Source organism: Crocuta crocuta, unplaced genomic scaffold (assembly GCF_008692635.1).
Source record: "Crocuta crocuta isolate KB4526 unplaced genomic scaffold, BGI_CrCroc_1.0 scaffold61, whole genome shotgun sequence".
Classification (NCBI taxonomy): domain Eukaryota; kingdom Metazoa; phylum Chordata; class Mammalia; order Carnivora; family Hyaenidae; genus Crocuta; species Crocuta crocuta.
This window is the reverse complement of record NW_027528369.1, coordinates 56,733-77,424: the sequence shown is the minus strand read 5'-3', so window position 1 is coordinate 77,424 and position 20,692 is coordinate 56,733. Positions and strand designations below refer to the sequence as shown.

Sequence of the window (20,692 nt, the reverse complement as noted above, 5' to 3'; positions counted from 1 at the left end):
AGAACTTTCGCCAACCAGAATAATCAAGTCTATTTCCGAGACATGTTTTAAAGATGTAGTACAGATGAAATCAAATCAGACTGAAGTGTACTTCATTCTTGGGTTGGTAAAAGAGCAATAGAACTGAGCCGCAAATCACTTGTTTTTGTATAAAAGCTGAAGCTCCTGTTATTTGCCAGCCTTTATTTCACCTTTTGCTGTTAGATGCTACTTTTGGGGGCAGGTAGCTGGCACAGTATCAATGTTAATAACAGATTCAAGAGTACTGACAATTTTTCAAGCCACAAAATGTTTAAGATCATTTGATCCTTCTTGTCTGACTTCTGATTTTCCTCCTGAGCCCAGTGGCCCATAGAATACTGCTGGTACAGTGTGGGGAATGAGATTTGAACTCTCTCCCTAATGTACCGCTGGCTTCCAGGCCGTTTCCTTGAGGAAACGTTGGAAGTTTGGAAGGAAACGTTGGACTTTGAGGAGATTCCTTAGAGATTTGGACAGGTGAGGAGTGAGACTGGCCCAGGCGTTGGGGCTTTACTTTTCATTCTTGCAGATTTTAGCTAAATCCAAAGAAGTTCTAAAAGAGAACAGCAGTTCCAAGCAGACAGCTCTCACCAAGAATTGTCATCATAAACGTTTTTCCCATTCCTCAGGGAGTACCATGCCAGTTCCGGACCCTTGTATGGCTCTGGAAAATAATCCATGTGTGAGCTACAAAAAAAATCCACTCCTGCCTTGTAAACAGATGACAAATACTAAGGAAACTGGGTATCTCTGCCAAAGAATCTTTGTTCCAAATAATTTGCATTTTAGTGGTTATGCAAGTTATGAGACGGAAGGCATAGACTGGAGCCGGGCTCAGTGTGTTGAAGTGCTACATAAAGGTCAATAGCACTTCCTTGTACACGTGTTGACCCTATCCTTGCCAGTCTACTTTTGGACCTGTTGGTTCCAGTGCAGTGTTGACTCTTCTTGTCATGAGAAAAAAATCCATTTAGATAAACCCACGGTCAAATCACAGGGATTTAGTTCATTAAACTCATAGTGATCACGCACTATGACAAGGCTTTGTGCTACACTGTGAGTGAGTCAGGAATGAGTAGGACGTGACACTCCCTGTGTACAGTGAGCTCCAAGACAACAAGGGAAATAATACGCCCCCCCAAATTAGCAGTGATAGAAGTTGGAGTATAGAAGGGATCCCCAAAGGCTGTCTCTTCCCAACTCCAGCATCAACCAGGTGGAAAAGACAGGCTGGAGGTCAAAAGCATGGAGTACCAGTCCCATGTCTCCCCCTGGGAACTTGCGCAGGTTTCTTAACCTTCTTGGATTTTATAGTTAACTCATCTCTAAAATAAGGAGGTTGAATTAAACACCCTTTCAGATGGTCCCTCTTTTATGCTCTGGTAGCAAGTATGTAGTTATAATTTGCCATATGAAGATCTCCTCTGTTACATTGTTTCCTTGAAGCCACAGATTAGACCTGTGTATCTGTGTGTCCCTGGTTCCAAGCGCAATGTCTGATATACAGTCATTTCTCAGTAATCTCTGATGGAGGAGTACAATGAATAACTGACTCTAAATTCATTCCCAAACCTAAAATTCTATTCTGTGGGCCAGCTCAGTTCCTGAGACCAATTTTAAAGATCTTGGGGAAAGATGTGCCCACTTTTCCTTCACAATCAGGATGGTATCCTGCCATCCTCTCTGTTTCCACTTGTTACTTTCCTGGCTCCTTCCCAGCACCTCTTGGAAATAAATAGCAGGATTCGGAGCATCATGAGGGCCGCTGGATAGAGCAGCGCTTTTGCTACAAATGAATGCAGCCAGAGGAATCGGCTGGGTGAATCTGAGTCTGTGCTTCTGAGGCTGGAGCCAAGAAAACAAGTTACTGATATCTTTCTCAGTATACACACTCAACAGGATAGATTTTATCACTTTGTTGCAGTGAATTTTGTTAAACTTCCAGTTCTGCAGCTAAAGAGAAACAGAAAAAGTTCTAGCAGATTATCATAAATTTTGAATTGAGAAAGGAAAAAGATGACTGTCATTTTGCCTTTTTTGTCCTTTTACTTTTTGTAGTTTCTGAATCTGCGTGTGTGAGGTCTTCATGGGTGTGGGCATAGGACGGTGGGAAAGGGAATGGAAGAGAATTGCCTGCTGAGGGATAGCGAGCTCGAATGCACCAGAGAAAGGCTTGCTAGGAGCCGCTTTCACCAACGAGCCCACTGCACTAGGCTATGCTCTCTTAGTGCCAAAGCCTGCTGCTTTAGAGCAGAGGTGAGCCAAGGCCATGTGCTTGGACAGGATTGGTCTCTACATCGAACTTAGGGTAGTTAGGTCAGTAGAGGACAGTGGCATTCAGGAGGAGGGGGTTGAAAGGCCACCGTTACATTGGAAACATCTTGGTAACAACATGCAGGATATGTCTGAGTATAACATTGTGGATGTAATCTGAGAATGAGCAAGTGAATGGTGCATTTCTTTGGACTTGGCCTTGCAACAGGTGGATGAGGAGTCTCTTGAATGAAGTACCACAGTCTTCTGTGATACAGCTCACCATATTTTAGAATCAAGACCTGAAAAGCCATGGCTGGGGGAACAGGTGGTCTGTCAAAGGTGACTCTGGTAGTAACTTGCCCTCATGACTTAGGATCCCCAGAACAAAAAGAAATCAGTGGCTCTGTTGATCTGGTGCCCGACACCGCACCGGTTCCTGCTGACAGCAGAGCAGTCCCCAAGGGAATTCTGGCCTCTCCCTTCCTGACCTCTCCCTTCCCATAGCTGTCGAAGGTCCGTGGGAGGCCAGCGCTGATAGACTCCTTCCCGGAGAGCCCCCCTCTCGGGACCTCTGCGGCGGTCTTTCCCAGCCAGGAGAGCCAGCCACCCTTGCCCAGAAGCTGAGGCTTTCTTACCTGCCTCTGCTCTCCTGAAAGCCTGATTGACGAACCTTAGCAGCAGATCTAGGGCTGAGGCCATGGTGGGTGTGCCCTCCTGAAAGCTGTAAGGGAGCCATGCCGGGCTTGTGCTGCTGCGGCCCCGTGTCGAGTGGTGGGGCGTGGAAGCGCACCCAAGCCTGCCGGCACCCCGCGCGCCAAACTCCAGTGAGACCTCTGTGTCTCAACGTGATGAGCCTCCACATGTTTTGGCTGCTGCCATAAATGTGTCATTCACTTTGACGTAGCCTCAAATACAAGACAGGTAATTTTGCTTTCGAGACTATCAGATTAGGAAATCACAAACCACATTCATGATCCAGTGAAGACAGACCTGGAAGCTTTCCCTTAAAGCATATTAGCACAGGTGACATTCTGCCAATGTTTAGTGGTAAGTAAGGCAAAGGGAGATTATGGCTTTTTACTTTTCTGGAACTCTTCACTGTTAATGCTGCGAAAGATCATTTTCTCAGACTTCTCAAAGTGATTGTCAGAAAAATGGTATAGTTTGGGAATACTGTCAGAGCTCTAGGCTGAGGGTGGGAGATGGTGTACAGAGCTTATGGTACAGCTCACAAAGAGGGACTGGCTTGTTAGGAACTGAATGGTGAACGAAGGCAAGTAGAAATTACTCCCCCTAAAATCCTCCAGTTTTTAAAAAGCACCCTTTATTCTAAAAAGATCTGATTATCTCCCTCTAGTTGTTTCTGTGATCCAGGTGACATTTATTGATTGCCTGTTGTTTGTAGAATTCAATCCATGTGCTACAGAGAGATTCCGGGACCCGGAGCTTAAGGACCCTCAGAGAGAGGGAGCACGCATAAGGAAAGCAGTGTTGCTCCTAAGCAATCAGATTCCCCTCACAGGAGGGCCTCAGATAAGTCTGTTGGTGTGGGTCCTTCGTTGAGAAGCTGTCTTCGGCCAGCAGGAGTGAGGAGGTAGAGGGAGGGGATGGGGCAGGAGGGAAAGCCAGTATGAGAGTGCGTTTCCAAGGCTGCAAGGGCTCCTCGCCACCAGGACTTCTAGAAGCATTCAGGTGACCTCTCAGAATTGCCTGTGTGAGGACAGGAGGCTGGGCCTTGCAGCTGTAGCCCCTGTCTTCCACCAGGGTGGCCCCAGTGGCATGGACTCCACACATGGCCAGCCAGGGCTCCGGACACGTAGGCAGGATCAGAGGAGGCCCTTCAGCCAGAAAATGAAAGCCTCGAGGTGCGTGCTTTTGGCAGAAGTTGTTGGCAGTGACTCTGAGCCTGCTCAGAAGTGCCCAGTGTGGCGGCAGCTGGAATCAGAGCTCTCAAGCATCTGCTACAGAAAGGATCAGTACTTGAATGGGTGCCCTAGAAACACCACCAGGAGGCATCTTATCCAGAGATGGGCGAAGGGTCGGAGAAGACTTCCTGGAGGAGTGACCCCTAAACGGAGACAAGACCAGATAAGTGGGAGATGAGCTGTAGGTTCAGAACTGTATGGTTGGAGCTTAGCTTACAAGGGAAGATGTGAGGAAATATCAGGAAGAACTTTGCAGCTTAATAAGGAATGTAGTCTCATGGGGCGCCTGGGTGGCTCAGTCGGTTAAGCGTCTGACTTCAGCTCAGGTCATGATCTCAGGGTTCGTGGGTTCTAGCCCCGCATCGGGCTCTGTGCTGACTGCTAGCTCAGAGCGTGGAGCCTGTTTCAGATTCTGTATCTCCCTCTCTGACCCTCCCCTGCTCACACTGTCTCCCTCTCTCTCTCTCTCTCTCTCTTTCTCTCAGAAATAAAATAAAACATTAAAAAAAAATTTTTTTCTTAAAGAAGGAATGTAGTCTTTATTGCACGAGCAGTGAGGGGTCAGGGAATGGACATTTAAGCAGAAAGACTGCTAAGCTTTGTGTTTCAGAAAATTCACCCTAATGACAGCATGTGGAATAGATGCCAGGGTGGAACAGTTAGTGAGCTGGGACAAAACAGAAGTCAGGGAGACCAGAAAAGAAACTGCGGAGTGCTCCGGAAGAGATGATACAATAGTAAGAACCAGGGCGGTGGCAGAGAGGCCAGGGAGGAGGGCAAGATTGAGGACATGCTAAGTTTCTGTATCCTCACTCACGCTCTGCTCCTGGTAAAAATAAAGCCTGGCTGCATGCGTGGTGTGTGCGTGCTTTGATGGAAGTGTTATAGGAAGTGACTTATGTGGAAAAGAATTTTTAGAAGATGTGAAATAAAAATCATAGCTGTTTGGAAAATTCTTAAGCAAACTGGGAGGTAAAATAGCTGTCAGAAAAGATCTCCAATAAATTCTTAGCTTAGACATGAGACCGCGCAGAGCACCACACTGGGAGTCAGAAAGACCTTGTTGTGTTCTGCTCTACATGTTCTATTGGCTTGACCTTTGTTGTGTCATTTAACCTCTCTGAACTTTGTTTATTTGTCCAACTCAAAATGAGGACGATGACGCCTGTCCAGCCTGTCCTGAGCCCATCTTAAGCTAACAGCATGTGGTGGGATGTGACTGCAACAGGAGAGCTAGCGTCTCCTGACCAACATGAATAGGGCGAGGGTGTGGAGGCTTATGCTTCGGCCCCCAGAGTCTTGTGTTCATTGTGGACACTGGCCTGTCTGCTCGCTCGGAGGCGGGAAGGGGGTGTCCTTCACTGGCCCTGTGCTGCAGTGAGGTGGGTTTCAGAAGGGTTGGTGTGACGCTAGACCCTCTTGAGGGCTCCTCCCTCAATTCGGAGATGCAGTGGCCCTCCTTCCCCGGCCATAGTGAGAGCACGATGAGAAAATGGTGAGGAAGGCACTTGGAGAATTAGCATTCTAGGCACGTGAAAGGTATTACTGCCGATTTTATCATTAGGCCTTGTGATGCTAGCCCATAGAAGTTGTACATGTTTGACTCTTCTACATATCCCAGTAAAGCAGTTTCCTGCATGGTCCTATACAACATATTTTAGTTTCATAAAGTAACCAAAAGCTGTGTTCCTTCCATAGTTCTTTCCCCTAAGACCACCTTCTTACTAACTAGCTGCATTTCTGTTTTCCTTATTTTATCTCCTACATTTAACAGTGACTGGAAACATGTGACCTGCCAAGACTTGAACTTGGGCGTATGGGGTTTCTCCCACAGTCCATGATCGTGTCACCAGCAAATAGAACACAGGCTGTATACTCCCTCCTTTCAGGGTGAGGAATGTTCTCCACCTCCTGGGAAAATCCAAGGTCCTGACTCACAGGAGTTGAAAGGAAACTGACCTTAGAGTCTTTTGAAGATACTTTGCTGCTCATCAGTTTTGGGATCTGTTTCTCTTTCTCTTAAAGGAGTTCCCTGGGGCTTTAGGGCACAAATGATGACAGTGACTCAGAGTGGCTGATATTTATTACACCTTTACTCTGTGCCAGGTGCTATTTTAAAGCACTTTACCTATAAGATACACTACAGCCCTGTAAATAACTATTCACCTGCTCAGCTATAGGAAACCAGGGCAGATATGGTTAAGTAGGCTCAGGTCACACAGAGCCTGAGTATCTACGAGGCATGTGACTGTAAAGCCGTGTCTGAATCATGCTGCGCATCTCCCCTCCCTACAAGCAGAGACTTGTCATACAGAGCAAACAGAGGACTTTAGGATCTCCTATCTCTAGGTCCTTAGAACCATCAGAGATGTTAAGCAAGACCAGTGTATTCAAATTCTGGTCTACTTGAAGTGTTCTCCACACCAGGCAGGAAGTAGTCTAGATACAAAAAACGTTTCCATTAAGATAAAAACTCAAATCTAGGGAGCCCTGCAACAGTCAGAAAAACCATGAATCAAGAGATGATCGTTTTTATATGCTCACACATTTCATTTTTTCACTTTCCCTAGGTTAAAAAGATCAAGTGGCATGACCACCCTTTTGGGGAAAATTGGAGCCAAGAAGCAGAAGATGAGCACCCTAGAGAAGTCCAAATTGGACTGGGAGAGCTTCAAGGAGGAAGAGGGCATTGGTGAAGAACTAGCCATCCATAATCGAGGGAAGGAAGGGTAAGAAGCAATGGATTCTATTCCTCTGAAAATCCTGAACACTCGCAAATAGTTTATTATAGACAGGCCACCCAGTGTAAGCAAGCAGGCACTTTTCTTAGTGAAACAAGAAAATGTGAGTGCTTTGGTTTGTCGGTGAGGCTCTGTTCTAATGCGGAGCAGACCCTCTGGGTGAGCAGCACCCTGGAGGTGGGGGGGACAAGAGAGCAGCCCTCCTCTGGGGGCCGGTCACATTGCCCAGCCGAGCTCCCTGAATGACTGCTCCCGTGAACTCTGAGTCCCCTAGTTTAGTCACATGGTCAGATCTGGCTGGCTGTATCAGTCTTGGTCTGATCCGAATGATTTGGCCTTCTGAAAAGCCAGTCCAGTCCAACGCTTCAGGAGCCACCAGAGTGCCTAGATGTTGTTGCCTAATCGTGGGATTGTTTTTGCCCATGTCACTATGGCCTCTGCGGGGCCTTTAACCTACATCACACATCAGCCCTCACACAGCACCCAGGCTGTCACGTGCACCCTCCTCTTCACTGTGGAATACGGAGAGGACATCCGTAGGCTCTGTATTGAGGAATTATCAAGAAAGATGGTGTTCGATAAGTACTTAGGAGCCTCAGAAGAAGCTAAAAAACAGAATTACTACAGAACAGGGTCCATGGCTCAAGGTCATCACTCCTTGCCCCCCTCCCCAACAGTGAAAGGAAGTGTTGTGGGTCTATCAGATGGCTCTGGTTCCTCACTGCCCCCTGCCTCTCACCAGGAAGGCCTCTCCCTGCAGCACACTGGGTGGGTGTCTCTGAGGCTCAGCTCCTTTGCCTTTTCATTGGGATGATGATACCACCCTCAGGGTGATTGTGAGGCTCTCATGAGATAATGCGTGTAACACATGTATAACATACCAATCATACATGTAAGTACATAAAGCCCTTTGTAGAGCCCCTGTCACGTAAAAGTATGCATTAAGTGGTAGTCATTCAGGTCATTTGTAAGTTAAGTTATAATAAGGACAGGTAAGGGGGTTATTTTGGGGATCACATTTCTAAATGAGCCTTCAAGATTATTTGAATGAACCTGGAAGCTGATCAGTACATTAAAAAAAATTTTTTTTAATGACTGTATGAACTTGTTTGACCATCAGGCTTCTAAGTCAGTCTATCAAAGAGGGAATGCCCCAGGACAGAAGCAGAAGTGCCAAAGCCTCCTGGGGAAGGCCCAGGATACGTTTGTTTATTTATTTATTTTTGAGAGAGCGAGCGCGCACGCACGAAGGGGGTGTGGGGGGGACAGAATCCGAAGCAGGCTCCAGCCTCTGAGCTGTCAGCTGTCAGTGCAGACCCTGAGTCGGGGCTCAAACTCACCAGTCTTGAGATCATGACCTGAGCTGAAGTCGGACACTCAACCAACTGAGCCACCCAAGCGCCCCAAGGGGAAGACCCAGAATAAAGTACAGGCAGGAATCTGTCTTATCTAGAGAAGTCCTCTGACGTTTGCCCCATACCCTCTCGCCTTTAACTCAGTTCTGGTAACTCACAGCTCTTTCCTCTTCTCCACATTTGCTTTCTGATCTAAGGCAGCAGGGGATCTGCCAGTGTGTGCAACTTTATTGCGCCTCTGAGTATTGATTATGTGGGTCGGACAATGTTCATTCTACTGAAGTTAATAGAGGTCCTATAAAAGTAAGGAGTGGTGAAGATAAGTTTAAGTTAAGTTTGTTTAAGATAAGGGAGAGTTAATAAAATGGAGACTGGAAGAGAAAACAAGATTAAAAGGACATCTGCCCAATGAGGACTTTTCAGGCAATGGAAAATCACGTAACTGGGTTAGGGAACTACTAATAGCATGCAGCTCTTAAGCGTTCTGCTTTCCCCTCCTTCTCTGAGATCTACCCCCCACCCACCAATATGATTCCACTGATCTGATTCTGTTTTTCAGTGCAGATGTGATGACTTCTTTGCTCTGCCTCTCTTCTCACCTTCCCTCTCTAGTGCCCGCCCCCACACCTCCACTCACCTGCCTTTCCTAGCTCTTGTAGGCAGAGTAAAGGGGCTCACCCCCTAGTCCAGGGAACATGCTGTAGCTCCAGGGTCTCACCTTGGCTAAGCATGAGGATCCTCTAGGGGTGGTTTCCAGAGTTGAGGTGACAAGGCCACCCCCGCCCCCATACAGAGCTGCTGAATCAGGAGTCACAGATACCTGTAGCTTTAACTCACTTCTCAGGTGCTTCTGATACACAGCCAGGGTTGAGAATCACTAGACCGTAACATCAAAATTCTAGAGATGAAAGCAAGATAGCCAGCTGCTGGGTGAGCCTTTCCAGCACATACAAAACTATAGAGAGCTAACTTCAAAACAGGGAATGTCAAGAAGGGCAAGATTTCTCCTGAAAAGGGAAGGAGCATAAGAACCAGACCTGTAAGGTCTGTTTTGGCAGAGGCAGCTCAGGCCCCCAATTCTCCTTCACAGGTGCCAGCAACAGCAGGGACTCACATGGGGACACGGGCAGGGGATCTCAGAGGGAATGTGTGCAAAATCCCAGGAGGTGTATCCCTGGAACTAAAGTGATCTTTGCTGAGACCAAGGAAGGGGAAGAGTCCTATTTGATAACATCTCAAAAGAGGCACCCAGGAGTATTGATTGGCCTCTGCTGTATATATTTAGAAGACTGTGACCTTTTTACAAGTACCAGATTTAAACTGACTTCTTATAAAAGAATTCAAGTCATAAACGTTGGTAAAAATATTTCTGTTATGCAGTCTTGATTAAAATAAGATTGGATTAAGATTAAAAGCTTATGTCATGCTTTTTATATTTTGATAGTAACTCCAGTTCAGTACATGCTAACACATCTTCCCCCTTAAAAAGATTGGATAGTATGTGAAGCTAGCTTGGTCAGTATTGGGTTGTTACTGTCCAATTATTTAAAGGCAATTTTGCTATTTTAAAATATGCACAATAAGGAAACAAGGTAACCTTGAGAAACCACAGGCACAGGACAAGGTCTGTTTTAAAATCTATGTCTGCTACTTCGATTGTCTAAATTCTTTGCAGAAAATTTATCAGAACTTTCATTAAATGTCACTAAACTAAATGCAGTGAAGAGAGAGATTGACACATTGAATTAGAAAATAAAAAACAACTATTTACTGGTTAAAAGAGACATGTCTGAATAGTGGGGTGCAGAACTGGTGGAAAGATGGGAGACAGGATAAATCAGGTAGCCACTAACCAGAAAAGCTGGTGGAGCCATATTGATATTAGACAAAACAGACTTTAAGAACATTTCCAGAAACAAAGAGGAGGTATCCTCATAACAATGAAAAACATTCAGTGCGTCTGGGAGGTTCGACAGCTCATGTTCGAATGTCCCCCTTGGCATTAACCACCGAAGCGTGGTCACTTCTTGCAACTCAGCAGCTCCACACCAGCTGTGTTCCCAGCAGAAATTGAGTCGTGTGTTTGCCAGAGACAGGTGTGAAGATGGCAGTGATCGTACTTTTCATAATATCCCCAAACTGGAAACAACTCAGGTTGCTGTCACTAATGCAGTAGGCAAAATGACTTTATTAAACGGCTCATGAATCTGGCAGCATCCTGTCTACACTGTAGAGGGCGACAGAAAGGAAAGGGTTTTTAAAGGCAGGACAAGGAAGTCATTAAAAAGGATTATTTCAGGTGAGGTTGCCTCTGTTTGAGGACACAAGGGTTTTAGTAGGTGGATTACCTCATCTTTCTTTGGCGGATGAAGAAGTCCCATGTGACCGATTACCTTATTGGTGCTGACCAGAAAATTCCTGACTGACCGGTTAAAGGTTACATTCCTAGGGAATTGAAACTGTAGTTAGGTTAGGTATTAAGTCTGGATTTACTGACTTGGGGCCTTAACCTAAGTCANGTTTTAGCTGTTGTTGAGAGTGCTGCTATGAACATTGGGGTACATGTGCCCCTATGCATCAGCATTTCTATATCCCTTGGGTAAATTCCTAGCAGTGCTATTGCTGGGTCATAGGTGAGGTTTTCTTTTTAACAGTTCTCACACTGAGATACTCTTTAGTAATTAGAATGAACATGGATAAATTTCAGTCATATAACATCACAGAGAAGTTCATGCAGCTTGAGCCCATTTATATAAAAAGGTCAAAAACAGGTGAAAGCATTGTTGTCCACTAAGTCATTTTGTAAAAGAAACCAAGTCGCAAAAGAATTCACAGTGTAAGTCTACTTGTGTCAAGTTCAAAATTAGGCACAACTGGACCACAATGTAGAGGGAACAGAAACTTCAAAGGCAAGCAAGCTGGCACCTGGCCGGGCTGACACTGGCTACCTCCAGGCCCCCAGCATTCCGGGTCTTGACCTGGTGATGGCCACGTGAGTGCTCGCTTTATGATGATTCGTTTGCCTTGCCCGTTTCATACACTTTAATGTGTGTTTTACATTTTATAATAAAACTGAATTGAAACTGAATTCAGATCCTGGATCTACTACCAACCTGCAGTTTGCTTTAGCCCATTTCTTCATGTATAAAGTAGAAAACTCTTCAGTATACCTCTCGAGTTGAGGGGAGATATCTGGGGTATTTATAAATATATGAAGTCCTCTGCTCACTCTTCTTTCGCCCATCTGCCATTACTGATCATACCACATCAGGGGCCTTATTCCTTTGAATTCCCTCCTGGTGTATTCCTGCCAAACTGGCAGGAATGCTTTCCACACAGGTAGTAAATACAGCTTGGCGGGATCTCCTGCCAGTCTCCCTGGCTAGCCTCTTCCTTCTCTGGGCTTTTAAACTTGGGAAGTTCCAGGGCTGAACTCTGGGCCACCATCTGTCCTCACATTCGTTCCCCAGGCCCACCCCCGCCCCCAGGAGAGCTCACTAGTTCCACAGCTTGGGTACCACTGTCTGCTGATGGCTCCCAGAAAAGCTCTCTCCTGCCTGACCTTTCCACCGCACTCTGGACTCCCATGTCAACCTAGGTTGACCTCTCCATTTGCATGTCCAAGACACACATCAAACTTAACATCCAAAACCGAATACTTGCCTTCTTTCCATACGTAGACTCCTTCTCAGAAAATGGCACCATCACCATCCATCCAACTGTTACAAGAAAAACCTAGGAGTCATCCTTGATTTCCTCTTTCTGCTCACATCCTGAAAGTCCAATAGACAATTATCTCATAAAATACATCAGTCCATCCCTTTGTCAGGCCCCACTGCCCCTACCCCAGCACAAGCCACAGACATCTGCTGGGCTCCCTGTTTCTCTATCTGTACCCTTCCCTCCTTTCTCCCCAAAGGTAACTAAAGGGATTTTTGTATACAAGCCATTTTTCCTCTCTTCCCTGCTGAAAGCCCTCCGGTAGCACTTATAATCTGTGTTCAACTTATCCTGGCATTCTAGGTCCGTACTGAACTATCCCAGGCCCACCTCCTATCCCCTTCTCCCCTGCTCATGACAGCCCAGCCTCTGTAGGGCTCCTTCAGGTTCATGATGGCTCTTCCTTGTCACTCAGGGCTCAACTCAGATGCCACTCTGTAGAGAAGACTCCCTCCCTCCTCCCCAAGAACCATCAGTCACATCACCATGTATGGGTGTGTTGTTATGTTTCGTATACATTGATCCCGGTTCACCACCCCATCACCAGCACTGAGAAGAGAACCTAGCCCAGAGCAGGTGCTGAACCATTTCACTGTCTAAATGTCCATCCCACCAGCCCCCAGACAGCATGGTTTTGGTTTGGAATTAGAATTAGCCACCCAGGGGCGCCTGCATGGCTCAGTTGGTTAAGCTTCCAACTTCGGCTCAGTTCATGATCTCACAGTTTGTGGGTTTGGGCTCTGCGTCGAGCTCTGTGCTGACAGCTAGCTCAGAGTATGGAGCCTGCTTCAGATTCTGTGTCTCCATCTCTCTCTGATCCTCTCCTGCTCAAACTGTCTCTTTTAGAAATAAATAAAATTAAATTAAATTAAAAAAAAGAATTAGCCACCCAGAAAAGAAGGGCATGGTACATCAAAATGATGTCTCCACCCAGGCATCTTTTCCAGGCAGCAGAGTTGGTTAAATGCCTGTACCCAAGATGGTCAGTCACCTGCACAGCAAAGAGTTGCTGCTCTTGCTCTGAGCCCCAGACTCCCGGGCCGGCCAGCCGTGTAACCGGGCCAACCCTGTAACCTGATCACACCGGTTCCCTGCAGCATTCAAGGTCAGCTGAGGCAGAGGCAGGCAGGCCAGGGGCGGGAATCCTTGCAGAGTGAATGAGAACAACAGGTCCACTGGGCTTGGCTGCTGCTGGGGATCAAACTGAAGGTCAAAGGTCTCAGTGATTGAAAACCAGGGGCATTTGTGATGTGGAGAGGCACGAAAAAGAGCCCAGAGAAAATCATTTTTCCTCCAGTCTACATCCATGATCCCCAGGAGTCCATCTTTCAGAACTAGCACAGCCTGGTGAGATGGGAGGAGAGCGGTGGAGACCTTCACTGCAGCCGCCATACTCTGGCTGCGGGCCTCACATACTCCTCTAGCCAGTGGCGGGAGGTGGGGGCACGCAGGGGTGTGTGGCGTGGGCAGGTTGCTTCTTCAGTTGCATTTCTCAGGCAAGAAGGGGCATATCTTATTACATCCACCTCAGGGCTTTATCTTCATTCAGCCCGCCCCCACTGCCCGCCACCTCCTGCTGTTGGGACCTGAGCTGACCCACGTTTTCTGTCCTGTTTGTGCCGCGCAGCATGCTTGCCTGGGGAACTGAACGCTGGCGCTCCTGGAACAGAGTAGTAACGCAGCGGGAAGTGTCCTTGGTCTTATACCTGCTTCACATGTCCCTGCACCTGCCTGTGCTCACTCTTCCCCTGACTGGTGGGCAGGAGGCCTCTCACTGGTAGATGACTGGGACAGGCCACCCAGTGGACCCTCCCACCCTCAAAGGCCTCTGATTTCTTGGGGGGTGGAGGGCCATCCTTCATTTTCAGTGTGGATGCCTAAGGAGTGTGTAGGTATACCACTTATTCCCTAGAAGCACTTCCTACCCTTCTCTTATCTTCTTCCATTTTTCACTCCCTCCTTGCGAGCCTGGATCTCAAATAGTTGGTACCAGAAGAGTAATTTGGGTTGAAAGATCAAAAAGATGTCAGAGCCTGTTGTATCTAACCTGGTTCTGAAAGGAAAAGTTAGAAAATCCCTTAGGTTTTGATGTTATTAGCATGTTTTATTAATGAAAGTAAGGAGCTGCTTCCTCTTAAATGGGCCACATAGAGCAGTAGTAGCAGGAAGGGATGAGGGCCCCCCCCCACACCCTGGCTTCCCAGCGGACTAGGCCCAGTCAGGCTGGGTCCCCCAGGAGTGCTGGGCACAGGCCAGAAAAGTGCCATTGCGCTCGTCAGCTGGTAGTTCTGTTCTGGGACTGTAACCTGCTTAAGGTGCCTGAAATTTCCTGAGGCTCCATTTAAATAGGCCATCTCCCTGGGCCACCTTGGAGGAGGGGCCTGCCCCCAATCCCTTGCTCTTCCTGGAGCTTTTGGTCTCTTGATCCTGTTTCAGTTGTCCCAGGTCTGAGGCTGTGTAGTGATGCAGTTAAGGCACACATGGGAAGCAAGAATGCCTCAACGCTCAGCTGTTTTCTCTTTCATTATTTACAAAGCACCTCTCACAGGCTCGCTGCATTGTCAGAGAGATATTGTCATTTTTATTCCTGTTTTACAGAGAAGAAAAATAAGGCACAGAATTTAGGTATCTTACCCAAAGTCAAACAAATCGTAAATATCAGAGCTGCTCTCATCCTCGGCACCTTTCCTGTCTTGGGGCGGGTGGGAGGAGTCCGTGTCCAGTAGAAGTTTTGTTCCTGGCCAGCTCTTGGCTGGATCCTGTTAGCAGCTGCAGATGGCCGTGAATGGGGAAATGAGTTGCCAGGCCTGCCTTGATGGCCTTTGTCTGGGCTGCCCTTGAGAATTCAGTTGTGTTCTGCACATGTGCCCCTCTTGGCTGCCTGACTCCTTCCCTAAACCTGAGTTCTGCCGGTATAGCACCCAGCCTGGCTTCACTCTTGATTCTGTCAAGGTCAACTGGACCTAGCACAGCTTCCAGGAACCTCTAAGGCCATTATTCATGCTCAGTGAGCATCCTAATTTAGGTATCACTTCCTCTTTAAAGGAAAATCTAGAAGAAAGACCACAAATGCTCAAAGCCATGTACTTCCCCTTTCTTGCCTCCAGGCACTCTCTGACAGGTAGCACTGGGTGATGGCTCATTTGAAACATGCCCTAAATTCCACTCTAACCAGGGTTCACCTCTTTTTTTCTGCTGAACTTTGGGGGGCAGCTAGGGCTGTCAGAACACTGATTCCCATCTCAGTCTTCTCCCAGGGTGGATGGACTAAGGCGAGGGGGTGATGGTTGTAGTGTGGCAGAGCCTTTTAGTTGATTTTTGGTTAGTGGCCTCCTCTGGAGAGTGATGGGCCACTTGGTGATAGACGGAAGGCGAGCTTGTTCTGTCCCGTGTCTGCTTCCCCACCACAGTCCACCTCTTGAGCTTCACCGAAGCCCCAGGAAGTAGTTTCCACGAAGACCCTGTTTCTTCTGTTTTCAGATGTGCCTTTTTCCCCATTTTGATGTACATATGCAGGATGCGTAGCTTCCACCAGCTTCCACCAGCTCAGCACAGCACTAAGACCAGGAAATACGGCATCACTGTGTTGCTGTTGAGAAAAACGAGGCTCCGAGATCTTCAGTCCTTGACCAGTGTGGCTCAGCTAATATATAACAGAGCCACCGGCTGAACCTTGCTTAACTAAGCTTGTGTTCTTTCCCTAAAACCTTGTTACAAAACTGCCTCAGCAGCAGAGCCATGGATAAGTTGTTGCTTTCTCTTTTTCATTTTCCTTTCAATGACATCTGAACCAGAAGCATCTTTGTTTAGACCAAATGCAAGTGGCTTGGATGTTCCTAAGGGAGTTGTGGGTGGTCACTCCGGTAATCTGTTTGTATTCTCTGTAAGATCCCGCCGGTCGGTGGACTGTTTACACCTGGGGGGTGGGACAGTGCAGGGGCAGCGTTGTTCTCCTCCAGGATTCTGCTGACAAACATTTTATATTTTCTTCTAGGTACATTGAACGGAAGGCTTTTCTAGACCGAGTGGACCACAGGCAGTTTGAAATCGAGCGAGATCTCAGGCTGAGCAAAATGAAACCCTGATGTTATAGGGGGAAATCAGCAGCAGCTTAATCCTGTTTACAATGTGAGCTTCTTGTGCGTCTGTGAAATGTTTCCGGTGTTTCTCATCAGCTGTTTCCCAGCCAGGTCTTTTTTTACGTTGAATTCTCTCTTTGTATCTTGACCTCACGTGATTTCATTCATTTTACTTTTAAAAGTTTGTCCTTAAAAAATAAAAAATAAAGGTTAGTCCTACAAGAGGCTGGTGAAAAGGAAGGCCCCACTGGCTTTTCCTTGACTCTGCAGTGAAGGCCACAGGGAAGCCCCAGGCCTGCCTGGGCTGGCCCCGGGGGACAGAGCTGACCAGCCTGGGTATGAATTTCTGGGCCCTTTCTGAAGTCAGCCCTGCCCCAGAGCCCGAGGGAGGGGGGCTCACCTGTGGGGAGCGGGGGGCGGGGCGGGGGAGGCCAGGTCCCTGGGCAGTTTTGTTCTTGTTCTGCTGGTGCTTCTCTCCCGATCTCTTCCCCTTTCCTGAACGAGATTTCTATTTCCCGGTGTAAGGTCAGGCTGAAAATAAGCACAGGCTACTGCTGAATTCGGGAGGGTTTCCTCCTTTGGCTTTTCTCCTCTTCCCAGAGTTCAAATCAGTTTAAGATGTGATCCCATCTCAGTAATTCCTTTTTTTGTTTGTCAAAGAAGACTCCGAAAGACTTTCTTTTTTATACTCCTTTGGAAATTTTAAATTCCAAACTTCATAGTAATAAAGCAGTAAACCCCACAACTTGCTTTTGGGGTGTGTGTGTGTCTGGGCATCCTGAGTAAGGTGGACAGGTTTAGGGGAAGGTAGGGTTCCAAAGACAAGGAAGCCAGTGCCTGCCTGGACATCTACCAGATGTGACCTTGGCCACAGCGTGGCTTTCTGAGCCTCCATTTTCTGGTCTATACATGGTATGAGTAACCCCAGTACCTCTTCGGGTTGAGATGAGCTAATGACACACCTGGGGTCCCCCATCCAGTCCTCGAGTAGGTGGTCAGAAGCTCGTGGTAACCAAGGCCTGATCCTCAACACTACATGGTTATGGGGTCCTGGACCTCATTACCCAGAAAGGTATTTTACTGGCTACATCTGAACCCATTGTCTGTTCATATCCACTCGGATAAAAGACTCTAAAAGTGGTAATACCGCCCTTTGGGCCAGCGTCAAGAACAGGTGAGGCTCAGTTACGGTCCTGCACAGGGACGCATGAGTAAAGGAAAGTCCTTTAAGGTAAGACACGCCAGCGCTTTGGTCAGGGCAAGGACATCCAGTCCTGCAGGAGCCACAGCTGAGACAGATGCACGTCTTGCCGTGTGGCGTCTTCTGGCATCATCACCTTCTGGGTCCTGCTGGCCTCCAGTACTACTCCCTCAAACGGTTTTTTGTCTCAGCCGCCACACCACTGCCTCAGCAACACATGAGCCAGCTCCTCGTCTGGCTTGAAAAACGACCTGGAACCCTACAAAATAAATGGTGCTGAGCCCATTGTAAGTCAGGGTTTTTCTTTTTTAGCAAATGTTCACACCTTTGAGGCCTAGGAGATTCAAGATTAAGACGGTGGCTGCAAGAACATGCTGGGTTCTTTGCACAGGCGGGTTTGCTTTTCTCACTTTGCTCCAGGGCTGGGAGAGAGAAGTCAGTCGTGTCCGTGAGCACCATAGCCAGTGCATTGCCCTTCGGTTTGTGCTCATCTCCCAGCCCTCACACAGGCTTCTCCAGCTGTGCCCTGCCGTGGATAGAAATTACAGCTGCACGAAGGTTGGTTCCTCCTGCTAACTCTTGACCTAGCGAGTCTTCTCTCAGCAGGTGTACTGCACACATCTAATCTCCACGCGGTGACTTTTTACACATCCATGTGTCTTCTAGAGAGCCCAGGACGCAGCTGGTGGCCAACGTGGCAAGCCAACACCAGGCCCCAGTCATGGGTGGCCACCCCCAGCCACCAGGTTTCAGGAGGTGCTGTGCTCGTCAGAGCCCCACCCCACCCCTCCCTGTCGACTAGGCAGGCTGCAGCAAGCAGAAGCAGTTGGGTTCTTTTATATCAAAACAGTAAAAGGAAGTTGAGAGAACCCCACTCTCTCCAAGCCGCACGCAAGCCTTCCTGACACACTGCAACCGTGTGCTTGCACCACGTGGGAAATCCCAGGCAGCCAATCAGAAAGATCAAAAGCCCCTCCAGCCTAGCCCCTGTCGACAGAGTCCAGCAGGCTGCCAGGGACTATATAGCTGCACCATTCTGGTAACAGATGCCCTTCCTCCCGACTTTGTGCATCCTGACTTCAGTGTTCCCAGGCTTTCACATTTCAAGTAGTTTCATTTGCCTTGACTTTAGCCGGCTCCCTCTTGATCTGCATGTAACCTCTTTAAAAGTCTCCTGTATTGGGGCGTCTGGCTGGCTCAGTCGGTAGATTGTGCGACTCTTGATCTCAAGGTTGTGAGTTTGAGCCCCAGGTTGGGTGTAGCGATTGCATAAAAATAAAATCTTAAAAAAAATAAAAGCCACTTGTGTTGAACTAAGTTCATATTGATGAAGCGGCTTCCTCTAATACATGTGCACATGTCTGTGTATGTGCACACACGTGTACCCTCAGAGGTTTCGGAGTAGGCTTTCATGTATGTCTCACTGGCCATAGCTGGGTCATCTGACTGCCCCCAGGTGTAGGGGAGGGCAGTGGAAGATGGGGGGTGAGATTAGGGATGGGTGATAGGTCAGCAAACCAGCGGTACCCACAACACTCAGTTCTTTGTAATAAACCAACAGGCTTTTCTCCATTTGGTCTTTAAAATTGTCACCAAGGAGTGGGTGGGCTCAGCAATGAAAAGAGATGGGCCATGTGTTGATAAATTGTTGGACCTAGATGAGGAATACATCAAATCTTTCACACTATTCTATTTTTATTTGGATTTGAGTTTTTGATAATGAATTGGGCGTTTTTTTGTTTTTTTTTTTTTTAATTGTGCCATAGAGATAGAACTGAGCCGTATACAGGAAGTGCCCCGGCTCTTCCAGGACAGAAGGGGCAGCGTCTGGAAGCTCCGCTCCCCACCCTGCAGGTCTGACAGTGGCCAGGAATGCAGTGGTAGGGACCCCTGGTTTAGGAAGAGGTGCTCTCCGCCTCCTAAGATCCTGTGCCTGTTTTAACAACCGGGAAACCCATTTATAGACTATGTGTCATCTCCTCTCCCAGGCTTCTCTGACCCGTGTGCTCACATACTATTGTGGATCCCTTCCAAGGGGCAGGAGCCGGCCAGCGAGACCGGTGCTTGGGCACGGGCGGGAATAGCTGTTTCTTGTAAGTATAAGCTGGGCCCCGTGACAGGAGCCTTTTCAGCCCTGACCGCCCGCAGCTGGCTGAGTGAGCCTCTGTGGCTCGCCTGGGACCCAGCAGAGGCCTAAGGGGTGAGCGCACGAAGGAAATGCCCAGCCAGTAATGAGCAGGCCCGCATGATTCCGCGGGTGCTGGAATCTGGAGTGGGTGAGCTGGGCGCTCCTGGGGCTGCTTGAGGCAGGCGGAGACCACCTCGGGCCGTCTTAGTCTTCCGTGCTCCAGCCTGAGCCCCATCTGTGCCCTTGGTGGGACCTGCCTTCCCAGCCAGCGTTGCCACCTGTCCCGACTTCTTCTACCTCGCTCTCTGTGGCCTGGGAGTTGCCTCGGCGAATGCCTGGCCTTGGTGAGCCCAGTGAGGCCAGGCTGGGTGGTGGGGCCAACAGAGGTGTTACCATTGTCTGTTGAAAATCTCCTTTTAGGGGCCAGTCAGTTAAGTGTCCCCCTTCGGTTCAGGTCATGATATCGCAGTTTGTGAGCCCCGCATCGGGCTCTGTGCTGACAGCTCAGAGCCTGGAGCCTGCTTCGGATTCTGTGTCTCCCTCTCTCTGACCCTCCCCCCTCCCTCTCTGTCTCAGTCTTTCTCTCAAAATNAGTCGGACGCTTAACCGACTAAGCCACCCAGGCGCCCCGAAAACCTCCTTTTTCAATGGCCTGGTTTGGCCCCCAGCAGATACTGTGTAGCCCACAATGTTTCAGAACAAGCATGCAGTATTTTATCTAGCTCGTCACATCCACATTGAGTGAAAACTCTTCTGCCCAACCCCCAAAGGAAATGATTTTGCTTTATCCGGGAGTCAGGAATTGTCAAGGAAAACGTGTGTGGGAAGTGGAAAGACTGAGGCGGTGCCAAAAAGCAGCTGGGCAGGGTCGCTGAGCGCCCCCGGGCCATGGCATGAGTGACTAAGGAGACCGGCCCAAGGACACTTCCTGGCTGGGCCACGGAGTCCAGAGAATCCCTGAAAGTTGTTTCCTGGCCTTGCTGTGCCGTCAGTCTCTGTCTTCTCGTCCCAGATGAGTGTGTCAGATTTCCAGGGCATCCGGTCCCTTCCCATTACTGAAAAATCTGCCCCCAGACCGCAGGAGGCCCGAGAAGACAACAAGCTTCCTCCTGCGGTTCTGCTCACCTATTTCCTGAGGAACAGGGCGCTCTAGTTCGGAACTGGGCGGAAGGGCTCTGGGGAAGAGGGGACCCATATATAGAGCTAAGTACCCTGAGAGCTGTACCCTGCGGGGCTTAGGAGGCCTGGAGGACAAGGGGTGGAGCG

General features: G+C 48.3%; 1 protein-coding gene and 1 long non-coding RNA gene across 4 annotated transcripts in view; both read left to right on the top strand.

Moving 5' to 3' along the window:
* The window catches only part of CFDP1 (craniofacial development protein 1), a 118,853-nt gene extending 102,006 nt beyond the window's left edge, over positions 1 to 16,847 (top strand). The window contains exons 6-7 of one of the 3 annotated variants that reach the window (XM_077754024.1): positions 6,773 to 6,931; positions 16,013 to 16,847. In XM_077754024.1, the coding sequence (XP_077610150.1) occupies positions 6,773 to 6,931; positions 16,013 to 16,103 (250 nt within the window). In that variant the 3' untranslated portion in view covers positions 16,104 to 16,847. Of the gene's footprint in view, positions 1 to 5,976; positions 6,016 to 6,772; positions 6,932 to 16,012 lie in introns of those variants that run through there. The other 2 variants (XM_077754025.1, XM_077754026.1) reach the window with 2 other exon arrangements.
* A 2,479-nt stretch (positions 16,848 to 19,326) lies between these two features.
* The window catches only part of LOC144223451 (uncharacterized), a 6,826-nt gene continuing 5,460 nt past the window's right edge, over positions 19,327 to 20,692 (top strand). Inside the window, exon 1 of the long non-coding RNA XR_013332689.1 lies at positions 19,327 to 19,391. This is a non-coding gene — a long non-coding RNA (uncharacterized LOC144223451). The remainder of the gene's footprint in view (positions 19,392 to 20,692) is intronic.